The following is a 17,202-nucleotide window of genomic DNA, read 5'->3' on the forward strand; positions in this document are numbered from 1 at the left end:
GTTCTTCTTCGGGATACTTTGTCGGTATTGTTTTGTGGATGCCTTATAACATTTTGTGTAATTGTTTTGCGGGAAATAGTAAAAATATATATATATTTGTGTGTGCACGAGTGGACTAGATCCAGCTTGGAAATACACTAGGCGAAAAATGGGTAGGTAGTCCCGAAAAATTAAAGAAGTTAAGGGCTTACCAAAGCTAAAAATCGTACTACCATAAGAACTCCGCTCAAAATTAAGAGTACAATTCAGGATTGGCTTAAAATCTCACGATAAAAGGTTGGAAATAAACACACCCAACATTAGGTTTTATAAGCTTGCTTTATTTCTTTTCAATTCACTCAAAAACCCTTTTTTCTGATATCTTCATGCTAAATATTGCTTTCCATGAATGCAAGAAAATGAAAAAATAGTATTACTCGTCCATATTTCAAACCAATTATCCAAAGTAGCAATCTAAGCTTCTTAAAGTAAATGTTCACGCGCTCTTATAAAACTCTTCCTCAAACTATATGAATCATTGCCTTATATAGTTGATCTACAACATCCAATTGTTAACCAAATATTCTAGGAAAAATGAGTAAGTTAATGTGTACTTAAAATTGGCTTGTATTATTCATGAACAGAATAAAATATTTTACCAACAACATTTTTCCAAGACCTATGGTGTTTTAATTTACAAAACGATGATCCTATAGTAAAACTACTTTTATTTGTTTTGTTATAACTAAGACGACAGGAACTTTTCTTGACTAAATAGTAGCAACTTTTCTTTAAAGGTAGGTCTCTTCCAAAAAGATCATGAAAGCGTCATTAAGAAATAGACCATCCTAAACTGTGAACAAATTTACTCAGTGCCTTAAGTCTTATTTCCTCTATATCTCTCAGTATAGAAAAGATACAATTTTTGAACAATCTTAAAGCTTTTTAAATCTTTAAAGAGGGAACAAGGTATATAGCCGATTCTCCCAGTGACTGGTCTTTGGTACATAATAGTTCTGTGTTGGGCTTGGCATGACTCGGCGATGTCTTACTGCTGACATAATTGATATGGGCCACCTAGCACGGTTTTCTCCAAGTCTTCCATTTTCTGCCGGCCCTAAATTTTCCTCCTCCTGCAGTTGGCGTGTGCCGTCCGTGGCTGTGTACACGCAATCCTGCTGGGCCAGGACTCCCGGGCTCCCGGAGGCACGCAAGTGGAGCTGGAATGGCTTCTTCTGGCCAAATTTCGCCAACCGTCAGCGGGTTTTTTTCGCTGGCGCTCGCCGCAATTCAGTTTAAACTTAACTCGCGACGGGCCAAGTACACTAAAGTCGAGCGACAAAAAAGAGTTCCGTACCGCAGACCAAAGGAAAAATTAGGAAAAACAAAGTGCTGCACAAATATTGGTTGTTGTCCCGTCATTAAAAGCGCATTTTGTTTTGCCAGCTAATTACGAAAGTGAAGTGGTGGGGTGGTAGAGACCCCAAATCGAGAGCCCCTGCCCCTGCCCCGAAATAAAACAAGTGTTCCTCCGAGTGATGTATTAATTTCAAGTGCCAAAAAGCGGGCACGACATTGCCACAAAGTCAACCTCCACCTGAACTCCATGTCCGAGGGAGGAGGGTGTTGTATCTGGGCCAGCAGAAGTATCCGAGGAGCCATCGGCGAGCCGCTCCAGTCGGCTGACCGTCATCACCATGAGTCGTCTGAGGCGTGAAAGCAGCCGTCAAAGCGTCATCACCGTCGAGCTGATACAGTTCATAATTCAGTACCGCGCCCAGGAGACGCAGGAGAAGAAGAAAAGGTGCGAAAGACTCTAAGTGTTCGATACGATCCCTCGAGATCAAAGAGTGACCTCTCCAAAACCCAATGTTCTGTGTCTCTGAAGCGGAGCATGCCATGCTGAGCGAATGGTATTAAATACGGAATAACTCTACTGCAAAACCAAAAACCAACACGGCCAAACAGACCAGTAGAACAATGCAAAGCTCAGTGAACTATCTTGCTGGAAAATAAACATCCCAACCGCAGCACTTGGTAGGAAATGCACAGAAAATAAATCCACATGACAGACTGTCGCCGCAGTTTATAGAGAGCGTTGTGCAGGAAGAGTGTCGGGAAGGAGGGAACCCATTTATTTTTTGGGAAACTTCATAGGAAAATTATTGGACCAGGAAAAGGGGATACCAAAAAGTGAATGCTACAAAATGTGTGCAAGAAAAACGAGAGATTTCTAGTGGTACAACTTGTGATATTCGAATTTTATTTACTTAGGGACAGCAACGTTTTAAATCAAGAGATGAAACAATTATAAATGGATATTTATCCTTCTCTTTGGTGTGTTTAAGTGACCTTAATTCATTAATTAGAATTTCTTTGTGTCCTTACATTGAAGTCTAAGCCAACTTTGGTGAGAAAAAATAATAATAATTTATTCAAGCACAGGTCTAATAATAAACTCAGGAAAACAATTTATTTTTAACCAAATTTCGCTTACAATCAAATGTCTGGAATAGTTTTTTGCGTATAATCCAATGTCTAGTTATAACACCACGAAGATTTTAGATTATTCACATGCAATTGGGTGACCTAAGTTTCCAAATCTAGCTCCTTAAATAACTTATCATCCACCTTTTTCTTATATTAGCTGTAACCTATTTTCCCATTTTCAATCTCTGAAGGAGAACGAGCTTGGTTAAATGTAAATATCACCATAGTTATTTGAATAGGTACTTCAATTAATCCACCAACTATATGTAAATGACTTCTTGAAAACACGGCGCCCACTTAGACTCACCTGCAATCCGTTGGTTCTGAGTTAATGCTATGGTTCCACATAACCCACCGCAATGGCTGAAATCCCTCATGGCATCCCACTAATCCGGGAGATACTCGACAATCTTCGGCAGAAAACGTGTGCAGGCGCCATAGATTAGTTGTGGGAAGAGGAAGCGACGGAGCCCACTCACCGAGCTCTGAAGTTTGTCTAATTAACCATAATTGAATCTTCCGCTAATTTGCTTAAGTCAAAAGCGCTTCAAACAGTCTCCTGTCTCTTTCCCCCGCTTTAAATGTCTGCCCTTCTCTATCTCCCTCTATCTGAGACTTTCAGTTTCTAAGGAGCGCTTAAGTGCTTTTAAAAAATTTGTGTGGGTAAGAGGAAAATGCCAAGTAATGAGAGGAAAATGGGTTTCCAAGAAAAATGTCAACTTCGTTTAACATTTTATTAGAAATTTAATATTCACAATTTTTGACATCTAATATTTTTAGCTGTAAACTAATTGGCTTATATTGTGACTTCGTGGTATGGAAATTTAATATTGCTATTGCGGAATTTCACTTAAAATTTAACTTAGGTAATATAAAGAACCAGTTGCTCTTTCAGTACCGATTCGCTTAGGCTTACAAAAAGGATACAATTTCAGAAAATGTATACCCTACCAAATAATTTCCTAATGGTATAAATTTGATATTTTGTGAAAGTGAATGGTGTTAAAAACATTGATGAAAAAAACCAAAGACTTGATGAGCTCTTCTATGTTTTTAAATCATTATCAAAATTGGCATTCTTTGCTCCCTAAAGTGAATTTTCATATATCGAAATGCCGTTTTTAAAAGTTTTTTTCAAAAACAAAAACATCCAGTTTGTTTTACTACCATCTTTGTGTATTTCTTGAATCAATACATGCATTAATATTATTAATATTTTAACTTTAAAGTTGTAAGCGTTTAGACTTAATATAAATAATAATCTTATGTCTAAAGGTATTTTCCCTTCGATTGCCAAGGGTATTCCATTATCTCTGCTTGAACAATTGTTCAACTGTGGGTAGTGTTTAAGCATATATCATAAGAAATTTGAGATGGGTCCAGCTGGAGGGGAAAATGCACTGTTGTCATGGAAATGCATTGATTGGATCTCTGACAAAAGGAGGGACTTTAATGGGCCAATTATTGGGGATTTTGCAAACCGTGAGTGGGAAGGTAACTGTGTGCGAGTGTGGGAGCCAATTAGGAAGACTGGGTTCCCTTTGTAAACAAGTTGGCGACTTTGGCAAGTGAAACTTGTCGCCCTAGCACGAGGTCTTGCTGTTCCTGTTCTCGTTTTGATGTCGCACATAATATGCACAGATACTTGGCATGCAATTAAGAAAATCCGTTGAGTCGCCTCGACCACCCCATAAGACACACACAGAAACACCAACCGCCCCACATGCCACACGAAGCATGCTGCACTCTGCCCGCCTTTGTCAGCTTTTTGCATAGTAGCAACTTATGCACACTCACTCTGCTCCCCAAAAAAACACAAAACCACACCCACCCGCCTCCAAACTTGTTGAGATGTTAACTAGCTAATGCAAATACACCTAGCTACCTATCTGTATCTATAAATGTTACTTTAACCAACAAAAACTACTTGTTTTCCTCGCTCACTAATTAAACTTTTATCCGAAAACTAAACTTTCTTTCTACCCCCGAACAATAAAAACTTTCCTTTTTCCGTGCAAAATTTTAATCAACACAAAAACTTACTTTTCCTTTTTAAATTGATATTGTTTTAGACTTGGCCTTTACTTGAGTTGAATTTAACTTTAGCTTTGCGAACTCGAAAGCAGATAACCAATAAAAGAGATTCGGTTTAATTTTGTACGTTTATTGAGTATTGTTTTGGTAACTGATTAACCCGGAAAAAGCCAACTATGCGCAATCGAACTAATAAATGGTCTTCTTCTCCACCCACCCCACCCCGAATCCCCTCCGAATGCAGGCGCCTGGCGGACGAGGACGATGAGCTGTCGGAGGTGCAGCCGGATGCAGTGCCTCCGGAGGTGCGCGAGTGGCTGGCCTCGACCTTCACCCGCCAAATGGCCACCAGCCGGCGCAAGAGCGACGAGAAGCCCAAGTTCCGCTCGGTGGCCCACGCCATCCGGGCGGGCATCTTCGTGGACCGCATGTACCGCCGCGTCTCCAGCTCGGCCCTCACGGCCTTCCCACCGGACGTGGTCAGGCTGCTCAAGGTGAGTTGGTCAAAAATATTGCATCCAAGTCCAAACCCAATTTGGATTTCAAAATTTGAAAGTACTCATCGAAATGAATCTGACTTCATTTGCCGTTCCTCTGGCTTAGCAGCCGTTTGGATATTACAGCGACCTAAAGATTTGGTGTAAAACTCGATATATACACATAGAGAAATATTCATATAGTCGAATATTTCTCTCTATACACAAAGAGATATATTTATGTACTCGAAAATTGCTCTCTGTGTGTACTTGAACTGAGAACCTTCGTTCTTAAAAGCCGTGCATGTGCATTTTGGTATCAATGTTCTGGAGAGAAATGGTGAGAAGAGAAAAGTCAAATTGAGTTTATTTAACAACTTTATAATAAGTATACTGACTGGACTAATAGTTTAGATGTTGAGATATACAATATAAATATCGCCATTTCAACTTGGTTCAAACACAATGCAAGCAATGGTGTTCTATTTTTAAGAACATTTCTAACTCGGACGAGAACGTCAGAAATCTCTCTGTGTATATCTTTTAAAGCCATTCCAAAATCTGGTACATACAACCATAGAGAAGTTGAAAATATAAGTAATTTCTTTTAGAACAGCGAATATAAAAATGTAGATTTGAAAATTCAATAGAAACAAAGGAATTGGTATTTAAATACACTACAATATGTTACAATATGGAATACTTCCGAAATATGTATTTTCACGATAGGTGTATTTTTTGAAAGAACTTTGTTTTGCCTTTTGAATCTATATGCCTTTACCTATAATAATCTTGAAGACCCGTTTCAATGAGTACTTTGAGCATTTGAAATACAAGCTGCCGTTACACTCCGAAACCCTAAAAATGTTGTAATAAATGATAAAATGTGCAATAAATCTAAATAAAACTGAATAAAATTTTTTTTATGGATTCAACAAATTGTTCAGAGAATACTTTTTCAAAAACAGAACTATTTCAAAAACTTTCTTGCTTAAATAAAATAAACATTTTCAGAAAATTACAATCAAAACTAGGGTTACACTCCAAAACCTTAAATATTTAAAAAAAAATAAAAAATAACAGTAAAACTCCCTTTAAATGAAAATAACGTATCTTTCATATAATCTCAAAATCCAAAAAAAAAACTTTTCTAAGCAAATAAGTAAAAAAACATAGTAATGTCCAAAAAATAAATATTTTTACTAAAATATTCGAGAATGACATTTTGTATCTCATATGTGTGAGTAATTTTCACGGGGCAGCTCATCGCTGTGTATGCCAACCACTGTTGTACACTGTACCTTGGCGGCAGAGGCCGAGCAGAGCTTTTTGCCCTTGTCCGCTTAATGGGAGGCTGACAAACGTTGCCTTACAGCAACACATTCTTAAAGGAAGTTTGTCTATTAATCACGAAATTTTAGCTGGAAATTATTGTTTTACTAATTCATCCGTAATTGCACTACATGAATTGTATTGAGATAGATATTGATTCCCTATCGATCATGTTTCCCCGCAGAACCTGGACGACTGGACGTTCGACGTGTTCGCACTGACGGAGGCGGCCAGTGGCCAGGTGGTGAAGTACGTGGCCTACGAGCTGTTCAACCGCTACGGGTCGATCCACAAGTTCAAGATAGCGCCCGGGACGCTGGAGGCGTTCCTGCACCGCGTGGAGGAGGGCTACTGCCGGTACAGGAACCCGTACCACAACAACCTGCACGCCGTGGACGTGATGCAGACGATCCACTACTGCCTGTGCAACACGGGCCTGATGAACTGGCTGACGGACCTGGAGATCTTCGCCTCGCTGCTGGCGGCCCTGCTCCACGACTACGAGCACACGGGCACCACCAACAACTTCCACGTGATGTCCGGATCGGAGACGGCCCTGCTGTACAACGATCGGGCCGTCCTGGAGAACCACCATGCCAGCGCCAGCTTCCGGCTGCTGCGCGAGGACGAGTTCAACATCCTGTCCCATCTGTCGCGCGAGGAGTTCCGCGAGCTGCGCGGCCTCGTCATCGAAATGGTCCTGGGCACCGACATGACCAACCACTTCCAGCAGATGAAGGCCATGCGGCAGCTGCTGACGCTCCAGGAGGCGACCATCGACAAGCAGAAGGTGCTGTCCCTGGTGCTCCACTGCTGCGACATCTCGCATCCGGCCAAGCAGTGGGGCGTCCACCACCGCTGGACAATGCTCCTGCTGGAGGAGTTCTTCCGCCAGGGCGACCTCGAGAAGGAGCTGGGCCTGCCCTTCAGCCCGCTCTGCGACCGCAACAACACCCTGGTGGCCGAGTCGCAGATCTGCTTCATCGACTTCATCGTGGAGCCCAGCATGGGCGTCATGTCCGACATGCTGGAACTGATCCTGGCCCCCATTGCGCCGATGAACAAGGGCAAGCCCGCCACCCTGGTGGAGCAGGAGCCGGTGGCCTCCTCGATCGTGATCCCCAACTCCGGGATCACCCCCAGCATGGACAAGCCGCGGGATCGCAACGAGGTCAAGGCCACCGCCGCCGAGTGCCTCGCCCGCAAGAGCGTCACCGGCACCACCTCCAAGTTCAACATACCCAAGCCCTGGCTCACCTGCCTGGTCGAGAACAAGCGGATATGGAAGGAGCAGGCCGTCAAAGGTGGGTTGCTTACACTGAGAAAACCACGTAGTGTTAGTTAAGCCGCTAAAGCATATACAAAAATATATCTTGCTTTACAGATTACGTTTCTAGATCCATGAAACTGCTTTTAAAAATATGCAAATTCCGAATTTAGGAATATATTTCTAGGATTATGAAATCATTTTTCAAATTTAGTGCCTTCTATTTTCTGCATCTCTTTTAAAAATTACTTATTTTATGGAATGTACCAGGAGTGCAAATTTTTCAAATATTAACTTCCATTTTGAGACTCAGAAATTTTTGTGTTAGAAATTTTATATCTGACAAATTGTATTTAACAAAATATTATTTTTTTTTGTTTAAATGGGAATTCATCTCTCAAACAGTATTTAAGTTTTGATACCAAACCTTAGACTTAAATAACAAAGTTCCTTTACATTGAAAAACTAGTTTACACAAAACAATTAAATTGAATAACTTTCGATAAAAACTAATAAAATAAATGCTTAACCCCAGTTTAATGACATATGTTTATGTACCTATAATTCATAAAATGTTAAATACCTGGAATCTGAAACGTATTTAGCTCGACAAAAAATGTTGCTTACAAATTTAAAGGTAGTTTATAATGTAGTAAAAGATTATTTAAATATGTAGTCTTTGAGTGCAGTGCTTCTTTCATTATCATATTAATTGCCTGCCGACTTGGGCGCTTTTTGTAGCCACATTAACTGCGCTAATTGAGTTTGACCTGTCCTTCGCTTTGATCTGTAGTCTGCCATTGGCGTTTATTATTCATGCATAAACCTTCTTACGCAGAGCTCATGGAACGGCGCCGAAAGAGCGGCCATTAGGCGAATCAAGACCCCTTCCCATTCAAGATCAAGAACAATCCCAATCCCACTACAAACTAAAGGAAGTCTTCAAGAAAAATTAAAGGTTTTTGCTGGTTATTATAAAAACAGACACTGTACCTTCACAATAAAATATTTTCAATAATATCAAAGAAAGCTTTTAGACTTGCTCTCCTTTTTTTCCTATTACAAAATCGTCATCTGTTTTCTTCAACAGATTCCAAGCACAAAAAACCGATTAGTAAAACTTACCAATATAATTGTGAAACGGTCCACAACCATCGAGTTGTCAATTTTACCAACCAAATAGTTACTCATAAGTAATACGTAAACAAACCCTTAAAAATAGTTATATAACTATGGATTGTAGTTGAATTACTATTTTTATAGTTATTCAACCCATAAAATATAGTTTGCAAATTGTAAGTAAAGTAATTAGTTATAAATTATATTTTTCGAAACGTAAATTTATAAGCAAAAGAAAAGAAAGTAATTATCGAAATGCCCTGTTAAAAACTGACTTCCAGCTAGTATGGAAGTATGTTGAAGACTTGAGAAAGTACACGTTTTAAGTAAAGTCTTAACTTTTCAAAGTTTGTTTTTTTAATGTGCAATTCAAATATAGATTTTCAAACTTCTTTTAAATTCATACAATTATTAATATTTCGTGTCCTACCTTTAAATTCTTTTTTTTGTGCTAAAAACCACTTTACGAAAGTGTACAAAAATATTTTGTGTGACTTATGCTATTATTAGGGACCAGGGACTACAAATGCAGGTTGTTTAAACCATTTTCAGGCGCCAATCACTAATTTAAAACTTAAAACGTTAACTTAATTTTTATTTATTTATAGAGTGCAAAATTCTAAAGAACCGAATTTATTTTGCAGATGCTGAGGCACGAGCTTTGGCCACGGCAGCGGAAGAAGCCGCAGCGGCAGCAGCGGCGGCGGAAGAGGAGGAGAGCAAGCCGAAAGCGGAAGCGGAAACGGCCGATGGCGAACAAAGCGAGGCAGCCGCGGAGCCGGCAGATGGCGCTGCCGCCTAAACTGGCCACCACGCCACCTGTCGGGCAACAGAATGCAAAATACAAAATACAGACGGAGACTTGGGAACGAATACGGATGGTTACACTGAAAGAAACTGAGGAACGATGGGCTCCAAGAATTATGTTTACTAAGCTTAGAAGCAGTCTAGAATATTAATAGCAAACCGCTTCAGATGCGCTCTCTATGTGAATTGTGGTAGAGTTAGACTAGTACATCATCTATATAGGCTTAGTTGCGGAACATTAATATCGATATATATGTATAAATACTGTATACTTTGTTGTTGCAAGCGGAAACACAATACAACACACAAGAAAACTTAAGGAAATATTAGGGCCAAGCACAAAACAAACAAACAAAAAACGAGTAGATGTAAATAGCGAAGAGTTCAACTGAAATTTGTTGTGAATTTGTTGGTTCGTTGCGAGCATTTATATTTAGAATTGAGTTGTACTTGTCTCTTATTAGTTTTAGTCAAATGTGGAATTTACTGTATGATTTCTATAAGTTCGATGTATGCGATTTCGTTCTAATTAAATACATATATTTTTGTAACCGTTTCCATTTATTATTTTCACTTTACTTTTGTGTGTTTGCATTTACCAAGCATTCGAATTGCTCAATTTAAGGAGTGGTTTTCGCAAAGGGACGACAGACTCTTCGGGAGCTGTCTAGATATTAAGTACCTAACTAAAACTAAACCAGAAAATACCTGACAACTAGCTATATGACTTGTACATACTCTCTCCACTGACCCCTAACAGACTTTGCCCTAAACCAAGACGAAAGCAGAGGATCTACAACTTTCCACTCTACAAATGCACATAGCTACCTATACGAAAGGATATTTAGTATGTATTGTTAAGGATATAATAGTCACGTTTCTACAAACATATTTATTTTTATACGAGAGCGCGGGACGAAAGTGTGGGGACGACGAGGAGGGCTTGAGTCGCAGGAGGTTTTGGTTTCCTTTCGTTTCGGTTTTCTTTTCTTTAACCAACTTGAAATGTTTTCAAACGTTTTTCAAAATGTCTGATAGCGGGACCATTCTTTTAAGATTTACCACTGCTCTTTACCATCGAACAGGAGCAGGATAAAAAGGGGAAAAACAACCGGAAATGAGAGGAAATTGGAGAAAACGATTGGGAAACCCGGATAGACCGCGTCAAAGGGCAGTGGTAAAAGTGCTTAGCAGTAAGGTACCAAATTATCAGCTGAAATTGGGATCATAGCTTTATTAAGGTAGTCAATAAATGTACGAACAAAAGTGGTGCAGATGTGTATAGCGGTGGGAGGCAGCATACCATGTCTACAAGTAGCCACAAATTAAAAACAAACACAAACAGAACAGACGTACACAGCAGATTAATCTACTCCTAACCATTAATGGGATAAATATAGCGACAGAATATCTATTATGTGAACGTAAATATTATTGAACAAACAGTGTATGTTATAATGTATATCAAACTTGAACGCTCAAAGCGATGCGCATATATGTATATCGTATATATAGCGACCTCTCTCAAAATCTGTACAAAGTCCTGATAACCTAGCGTTAGTTGCTGTAACACAGGCCGCAGACCTTCTTCAACCAAAAGCAAAGTTGTTATTTATCTCTGTTGAAATATTAGCAAACTACAGAAATACTAATCGAACGTATGCATATGGATATATATGAGGTTTACGATTCAATGTTATTAGCAAAAGTAGTCTAGTGGTATCATAAACACCCATATAAGAGGACATATTATGGTTCCAGCCGATGTGCAGTCGTTACCAAATTAAACTTTGGGATGCTATGTCCCCACCTTAGCCGATGGAACAATATGGAATACACTTGCATACAGTATATGTATAAGTTGAAAGCAATCATTACATTTAAATAATATAAACTATTTAAATAAAAACACTAATAAAAATATAAAAATACATTTTGTGTAAATACAACTTGCACAGGATGCAAAAAGATATAGAACATTAGCAAAATGCACTCTATCTAAAGGTAATTAAATAGCCAATCCACACCACCCAAAGAAGTCCCAACCAAAACCGAAGTCGCATATTACTGAGATCTGTAAATAACTTTGTTTCATCTACTCATTTCTAGCCCAGTTATTTATATATCGAATAAGCAAACTAATTGTGTACTTTACAAGTTTTCGCAAAACAAAGCCTACTAATGAAACGTTTTTAATTTTCCTACTATGTTAAACTCAACATTTAATATGCATAAACTAACGGCGATGGTACCAAATGCAAAAATATTTCAGAAAAATGAATATGGCTGAGATGTATGCTTATTACGAAATACTTTCAAGTAAATTATAATAACACCATATGACTTTTAATATACTAATAAAAATTCTTATTAAACCTAAGCGAGGGTGGTTTTTTTAAAGGGAAAACATTTGATTTGTTTAAACTAGGAAATAAAACCAGAACCGGAACCGGAACCGTTTACCGATACTAACCGATTCAATAATGGGAATATTCCATGAATATATTTTATAGTATTTTCGGTCTGGTACTGTTAATTTGCTTTGGCCTTCGCTTTCAAAAAATAAATGTTCTGCTCAGTGTAAGTTCTGGATGTCGACATACTATCCATCTATGTAAAGTAAAATACGTGCGTCAAATTACCTTATGTCCAATGTGGAACGTAGAATTTGGATGGGTCTGGTAGCACAGTATTTTACTTTTTCCCTGCGGTATTTTACTAGTACTTTTGATATTTCTAGTATTCCACTCTGAGCCGGGTGGTATATTCACACTAACCATCAACGGCCCGCTACTTATCGATATTAATAAAATACGATACATTTCCTTTTCGAGCAGGTAATTAAACTAAAATCGCGAGGAAAACGACTAAGATGTGTGAAAAGTGGCAGATTAAGTGAGCGCCAAGCTGGCGGCCATCGCCTCACCAGGGTGTTAACGGTTATAGATGCCCGATTTGGGATTACTGCGGCTTGATGGCCATTCGTGGGTGTTTCTCCGGACAGAGGCCGAGCAGCGCTGCCGGCGTCGACGGCGACGCCAGCGTTAAATTCATTCATTCACTCCATGATTAATGTGCGGGGAAAAACGATCCAACGTTTGACAGTGATACGGCGATCTGAAACTGGGCCATCAGTCCCGACCCCGGTGACGGTTTGGCCAATACCCCGCAGTTCCCCTCCGTAAACAGAGTCACAAGTTTCGCTGCCGCCCCGCCCCACCAACAAAAAATATATCGGAGTCGTGCTCCCCCTACAAAAAAAAAGAAAATAAAACAAAGACCTCGCCAAATTAGGCAACTTGCAGCCCACTGTCGTGCCTGGGGTTAATTAATTTTTGCACAACAATCTGGCCGGCCTCTAAGCCAAAACGATTCCGCCTATAAACATAGCAAATAAACGGTAGATAGTTAAAATTTGAAGGCCCTCAGGTCGAATTCGGAAATACCCTGGCCAAACTATCCCGTTTTGACTGGTCCCTCAAATATTTCGATTCCGTCATGTGATGAGTGTTCCATTATCTCAAAAGTTATTATCATCATATCATATCTTCAGCCAACTTTCCCTACAATTACAATCTACTTTATATTGGCGTCACTTGATGTTTCTATATATTAAAGACAAATTTCATAACTTTTAGTATTGTATTTTATATAACAGACAGTTTTCAAAGAAATAACATTTGTTTCATTGTCATTAACGTTACTTAATGTTATTACGTTTAAAATCATTTATTTTTATGGCCATTTTCTGATCAGTAATAAGTAATCAGTATTTAAAGTCAATGTAAAGTTGTATTTCATTATCAAAACACCCAAAGCATTTCAAAGCCATCCAATATATATCACAGCACAAAGCGATGAACAAAAATTGTAGTAATATAATAGATCGTATAAATAGTAAATGTTATAATAACAGTTTCGGAATATCTGTAGTTCGAACAGGATAAAAACGGGCTCCACAAAGAGGAATTACATTCCCTCTTTATGGGTAAACCTCCTCTTAACTTCAATAATACCCCTTAGGAGGGCACCACAATTATTAATAATGGGTTGGGGGATGAGTACAGATTTATAGATAAGATCGCATAGAATCCGGAGCTAATCGTTATCTATTCTTTGCAGCCAACGCTCGCCCGGCAGCGGTAATTGTGGAGCGATAGAAACGCCAGCGCCATGCCCATAGACATAGACGCACGACGACCAAGTGCCAAAAGCGAGAACCGAGCGTGAGCGACTGCCAGGAGCAGGATCCGTACCCGGAGTCCATCCGCTAGTCAAGAGAGCGAGAGTGCCAAGCCAAGTTGCATTTAGTTTGAGCCCCCGACCAACCCAATCCACGGCGAGATGGGCAACAAGAACTCGTGCTGTGCGTACTCCAGTCCGCAGTCGGACCGCAAGTCCAAGGATCTGCCGCCCGTCTTCGAGGAGCGCCACCAGTTGAGTCATCCGCCGCACACGTCGCAGCACCAGCTGGATGGTCACCACGGATCCACGTCGGCGGTGCACCTGCACCACCACCACCATGGCCATCACCAGCAGCAGAATCAGCAGGGCGGCGGAGACAACTTCGAGAACCAGCAGAATCTGCAGCACATCTCCGAGCGAGAGGCGCTGGAGGGCGAGGAGGATCCCTCGGTGGATCCCACGGCGGCCACCATGTTCCTGGAGCGATCCAAGGTGGAGAACGGCGGCATGACTAGGAAGCGTTCGCAGCAGCAGATTGCCCAGCAGGCGGGAAGCGGAGGAGGCGGCAGCACTCCCGGAGGCAACAGCTGCGGCGGAGGCGGCGGCATGAAGAAGAGCTCCTCCTGCTCAACGATCTATCTGGACGACAGCACTGTGTCGCAGCCAAATCTGAAGAACACGGTCAAGTGCGTCTCGCTGGCCATTTACTATCACATCAAGAACCGTCAGTCCGACCGGCGGCTGGACATCTTCGATGAGAAACTGCATCCCTTGACCCACGACCAGGTGCCGGAGAACTACGACACGCACAATCCGGAGCACCGGCAGATCTACAAGTTCGTGCGCACGCTCTTCAACGCCGCCCAGCTGACGGCAGAGTGTGCCATCATCACGCTAGTCTACCTGGAGCGGCTGCTCACCTACGCAGAGCTGGATGTGGGTCCATGTAACTGGAAGCGCATGGTGTTGGGTGAGTTCGGTTTCGAGTTGTAAACAGAGCTGCGGCACCATTGAAGTCTTAGCCTTAGCTTTCGGAATGCACTACAATAACTCCCATAACTTAAGGAAAGATGATCTGGATATGAAGAATCCAAGGCAATGAACTAATTGTGCATTTAATTTTAGTAAATTTGGTTTTCATAAACTTTCTTTCGAATTTGTTTGGTAGAACCCTCGAGATAGAGAAGTTTGAGGGTACCCACTTTATGAGCTTATAAATTGTATCTATTCAATTTTAAATAATTAACTCGGATCCAAACAAAAATAACTGAGAAATAAGAATTAAATCTTAAGCAATTTGACAAAATTAAAATTTGGTGACAAAGATTACTTTAAATAGAAGAAACGAAATAATTTTTTAATTGAACACCTGCTTTCATATTTTCAAAATTCTTTGATAAATTTATAACATTAGGCACAAAAATCTTCTTTTTCCCAATATTTAATCAGTCGTTGCTTTTATCTATCTGCATTTATTCCTGTAAATACAAAAATACTAACTATCCATTGCTGATTTCCCCAGGTGCCATTCTCCTCGCCTCGAAAGTGTGGGACGATCAGGCCGTTTGGAACGTGGATTACTGCCAGATACTCAAAGACATCACCGTGGAGGACATGAACGAGCTGGAGCGCCAGTTCCTCGAGCTGCTGCAGTTCAACATCAACGTGCCGTCCTCGGTGTACGCCAAATACTACTTCGACCTGCGGACGCTTGCCGAGGCGAACGAGCTAAACTTCCCCACGGAGCCGCTGTCCAAGGAGCGGGCCCAGAAGCTGGAGGCCATGTCGCGGGTGATGCAGGACAAGGTCACCGCCGAGGCGCTGAAGAACGGGATCAAGAAGTGGTCCTCCATGGACAACATCAGTCAGGGCGGGCCGCGCCGTAGCGTGGCCATACTATCGTGATTTATATTAGCTTACTAAAACAGAACAACCATCGGCAGCAATGAGTCAAGAAATCTGTATTCTGTAGTCCGTAGTCCGATCGATCGTAATTTGAGAACCGTAGCTCCCCCTATTCAGATTCATTTCGTAGGCCACCCGGTTGAATAAACTTTGCGGGAGGGTTTTTAGCCAGCACTCTAAAGGAGCATCCACGCCCACACCTAAATACGTGCAGAGTCACACTCGTATATATACACAAAAACGTTTTAACCACACGTCTCGAATTAAGGACCACTTTTTACATATACATGCGACGATGTATATTCTTGTAAGCGAAACTACCGATTGCAGTCAAGGATTTGGATGATTTTAACTGAGACACAGAAGTACTACAGCAACGCGTAACCAATTGCCAAACGAAAAATCACAGATACAGTAGAGAATTGTTTGTAAAAAGGCTTAAATATTGTAATTGACTCGGCCACCCTGCTGGCATCTAATCAATTTAATCTCAACGGTTGGCCTCGGCTGAGAAATCGTCATTTACATAGCGTCCGCGCCCAGAACATTTCCCTGTACATTTGTTACGAATTTAATTTGTTTACTTTGCCCCATTTTCTTAATATCTTAATATTATTTCGGGTGATTCTTATAGTTTCCATTTAGCTTTATACGATGAACGATATTCGGCTTCCCCGCATCAGGCTTTAGGCACAAAAACAAGGGGCGCGGCCTGCGGCAGTTGATTTGTTTTTGGTTCTTAGCATTAGAAAACCAACAAATATGAGCAAGAGTATGAAGAGCACAGCGCAATATTAACCCAAAAGATTTGTGAGTAAATTAATGTACTAGACATATAAGGATACGAATTATATGCAAAATGTATTTTATTTTGTAATTTATTTTACGATAAAGCTAAATAAAAGCAAATCAAAGAGGAGTTGTGTCATTGCTTGAGAGCCAAGTATAAAATACATCCGATGAATAGTACTGAATGTACGTCAAAATATGAAACTAATGACTGTATTTGGGATGATTTTCAGAATTTTTGGATAAAATTCAAAAAGTTCCCGGGCCTCTGATAATTTTCAAGTTATTTGGATCCTAAAATTTGGGGCTCCGATGACAATAAAACTTGATGTTGGAAAAACCGCCATATACTGTTACACATTTATTGGTTTATTTTCGTTATCTTCTAAAATTAAAACATCAAAAATAGTTCCAGCAAAAGATGTAGATTTTACTAAAATACACATCTTTATTGTTTTTTGCATCACATTTTGGAAGAACATTCGTATGCCCCTACCTCCCAGAATCAAAAAATGTATCCTTTTTTGTAGAAGTACCCACATTTATTGCTTATTCGAGCCGCATATGATTTTCATGTTATTATATGGTAAGGTATAATAATATACTAATAATTTTTATTCTAGATGCTTGTAAATGTACTTGTGAAGAGTTAAAAAACTAATTATCTACATAACCTTACATGTTGAAAACAAATGGTCAACATACCTTTATGATGTGTAAATATTTTATCGGTAATTGAGTCCAGCTATTTTAAACATAAAATTAAACTAATATTCATTTTTTGCGGTACAACAGTTTTTGCTAAAAACAGTATTTGTA

General features: G+C 40.1%; 2 protein-coding genes across 10 annotated transcripts in view; both read left to right on the forward strand.

Moving 5' to 3' along the window:
* LOC119548732 (calcium/calmodulin-dependent 3',5'-cyclic nucleotide phosphodiesterase 1) overlaps positions 1-10,060 on the forward strand; it is a 114,601-nt gene extending 104,541 nt beyond the window's left edge. For 8 of the 9 annotated variants that reach the window (XM_037856244.1, XM_037856245.1, XM_037856238.1 and 5 more), the window contains 3 exons: positions 4,748-4,997; positions 6,496-7,615; positions 9,342-10,060. In XM_037856244.1, coding sequence (XP_037712172.1) covers positions 4,748-4,997; positions 6,496-7,615; positions 9,342-9,499 — 1,528 coding nt within the window. In that variant the 3' untranslated portion in view covers positions 9,500-10,060. Of the gene's footprint in view, positions 1-4,747; positions 4,998-6,495; positions 7,616-8,416; positions 8,561-9,341 lie in introns of those variants that run through there. The other variant, XM_037856239.1, reaches the window with a different exon arrangement.
* A 2,195-nt stretch (positions 10,061-12,255) lies between these two features.
* Positions 12,256-16,513, forward strand: LOC119547779 (cyclin-Y-like protein 1). Its single transcript, XM_037854790.1, has 3 exons — positions 12,256-12,341; positions 13,627-14,659; positions 15,212-16,513. The coding sequence occupies exons 2-3, from the start codon at positions 13,849-13,851 to the stop codon at positions 15,592-15,594; spliced, it is 1,194 nt and encodes a 397-aa protein (XP_037710718.1). The 5' UTR covers positions 12,256-12,341; positions 13,627-13,848; the 3' UTR covers positions 15,595-16,513.
* The last annotated feature ends 689 nt before the right edge of the window (positions 16,514-17,202 follow it).

This window comes from Drosophila subpulchrella, chromosome 2L (genome assembly GCF_014743375.2).
Source record: "Drosophila subpulchrella strain 33 F10 #4 breed RU33 chromosome 2L, RU_Dsub_v1.1 Primary Assembly, whole genome shotgun sequence".
Lineage (NCBI taxonomy): Eukaryota > Metazoa > Arthropoda > Insecta > Diptera > Drosophilidae > Drosophila > Drosophila subpulchrella.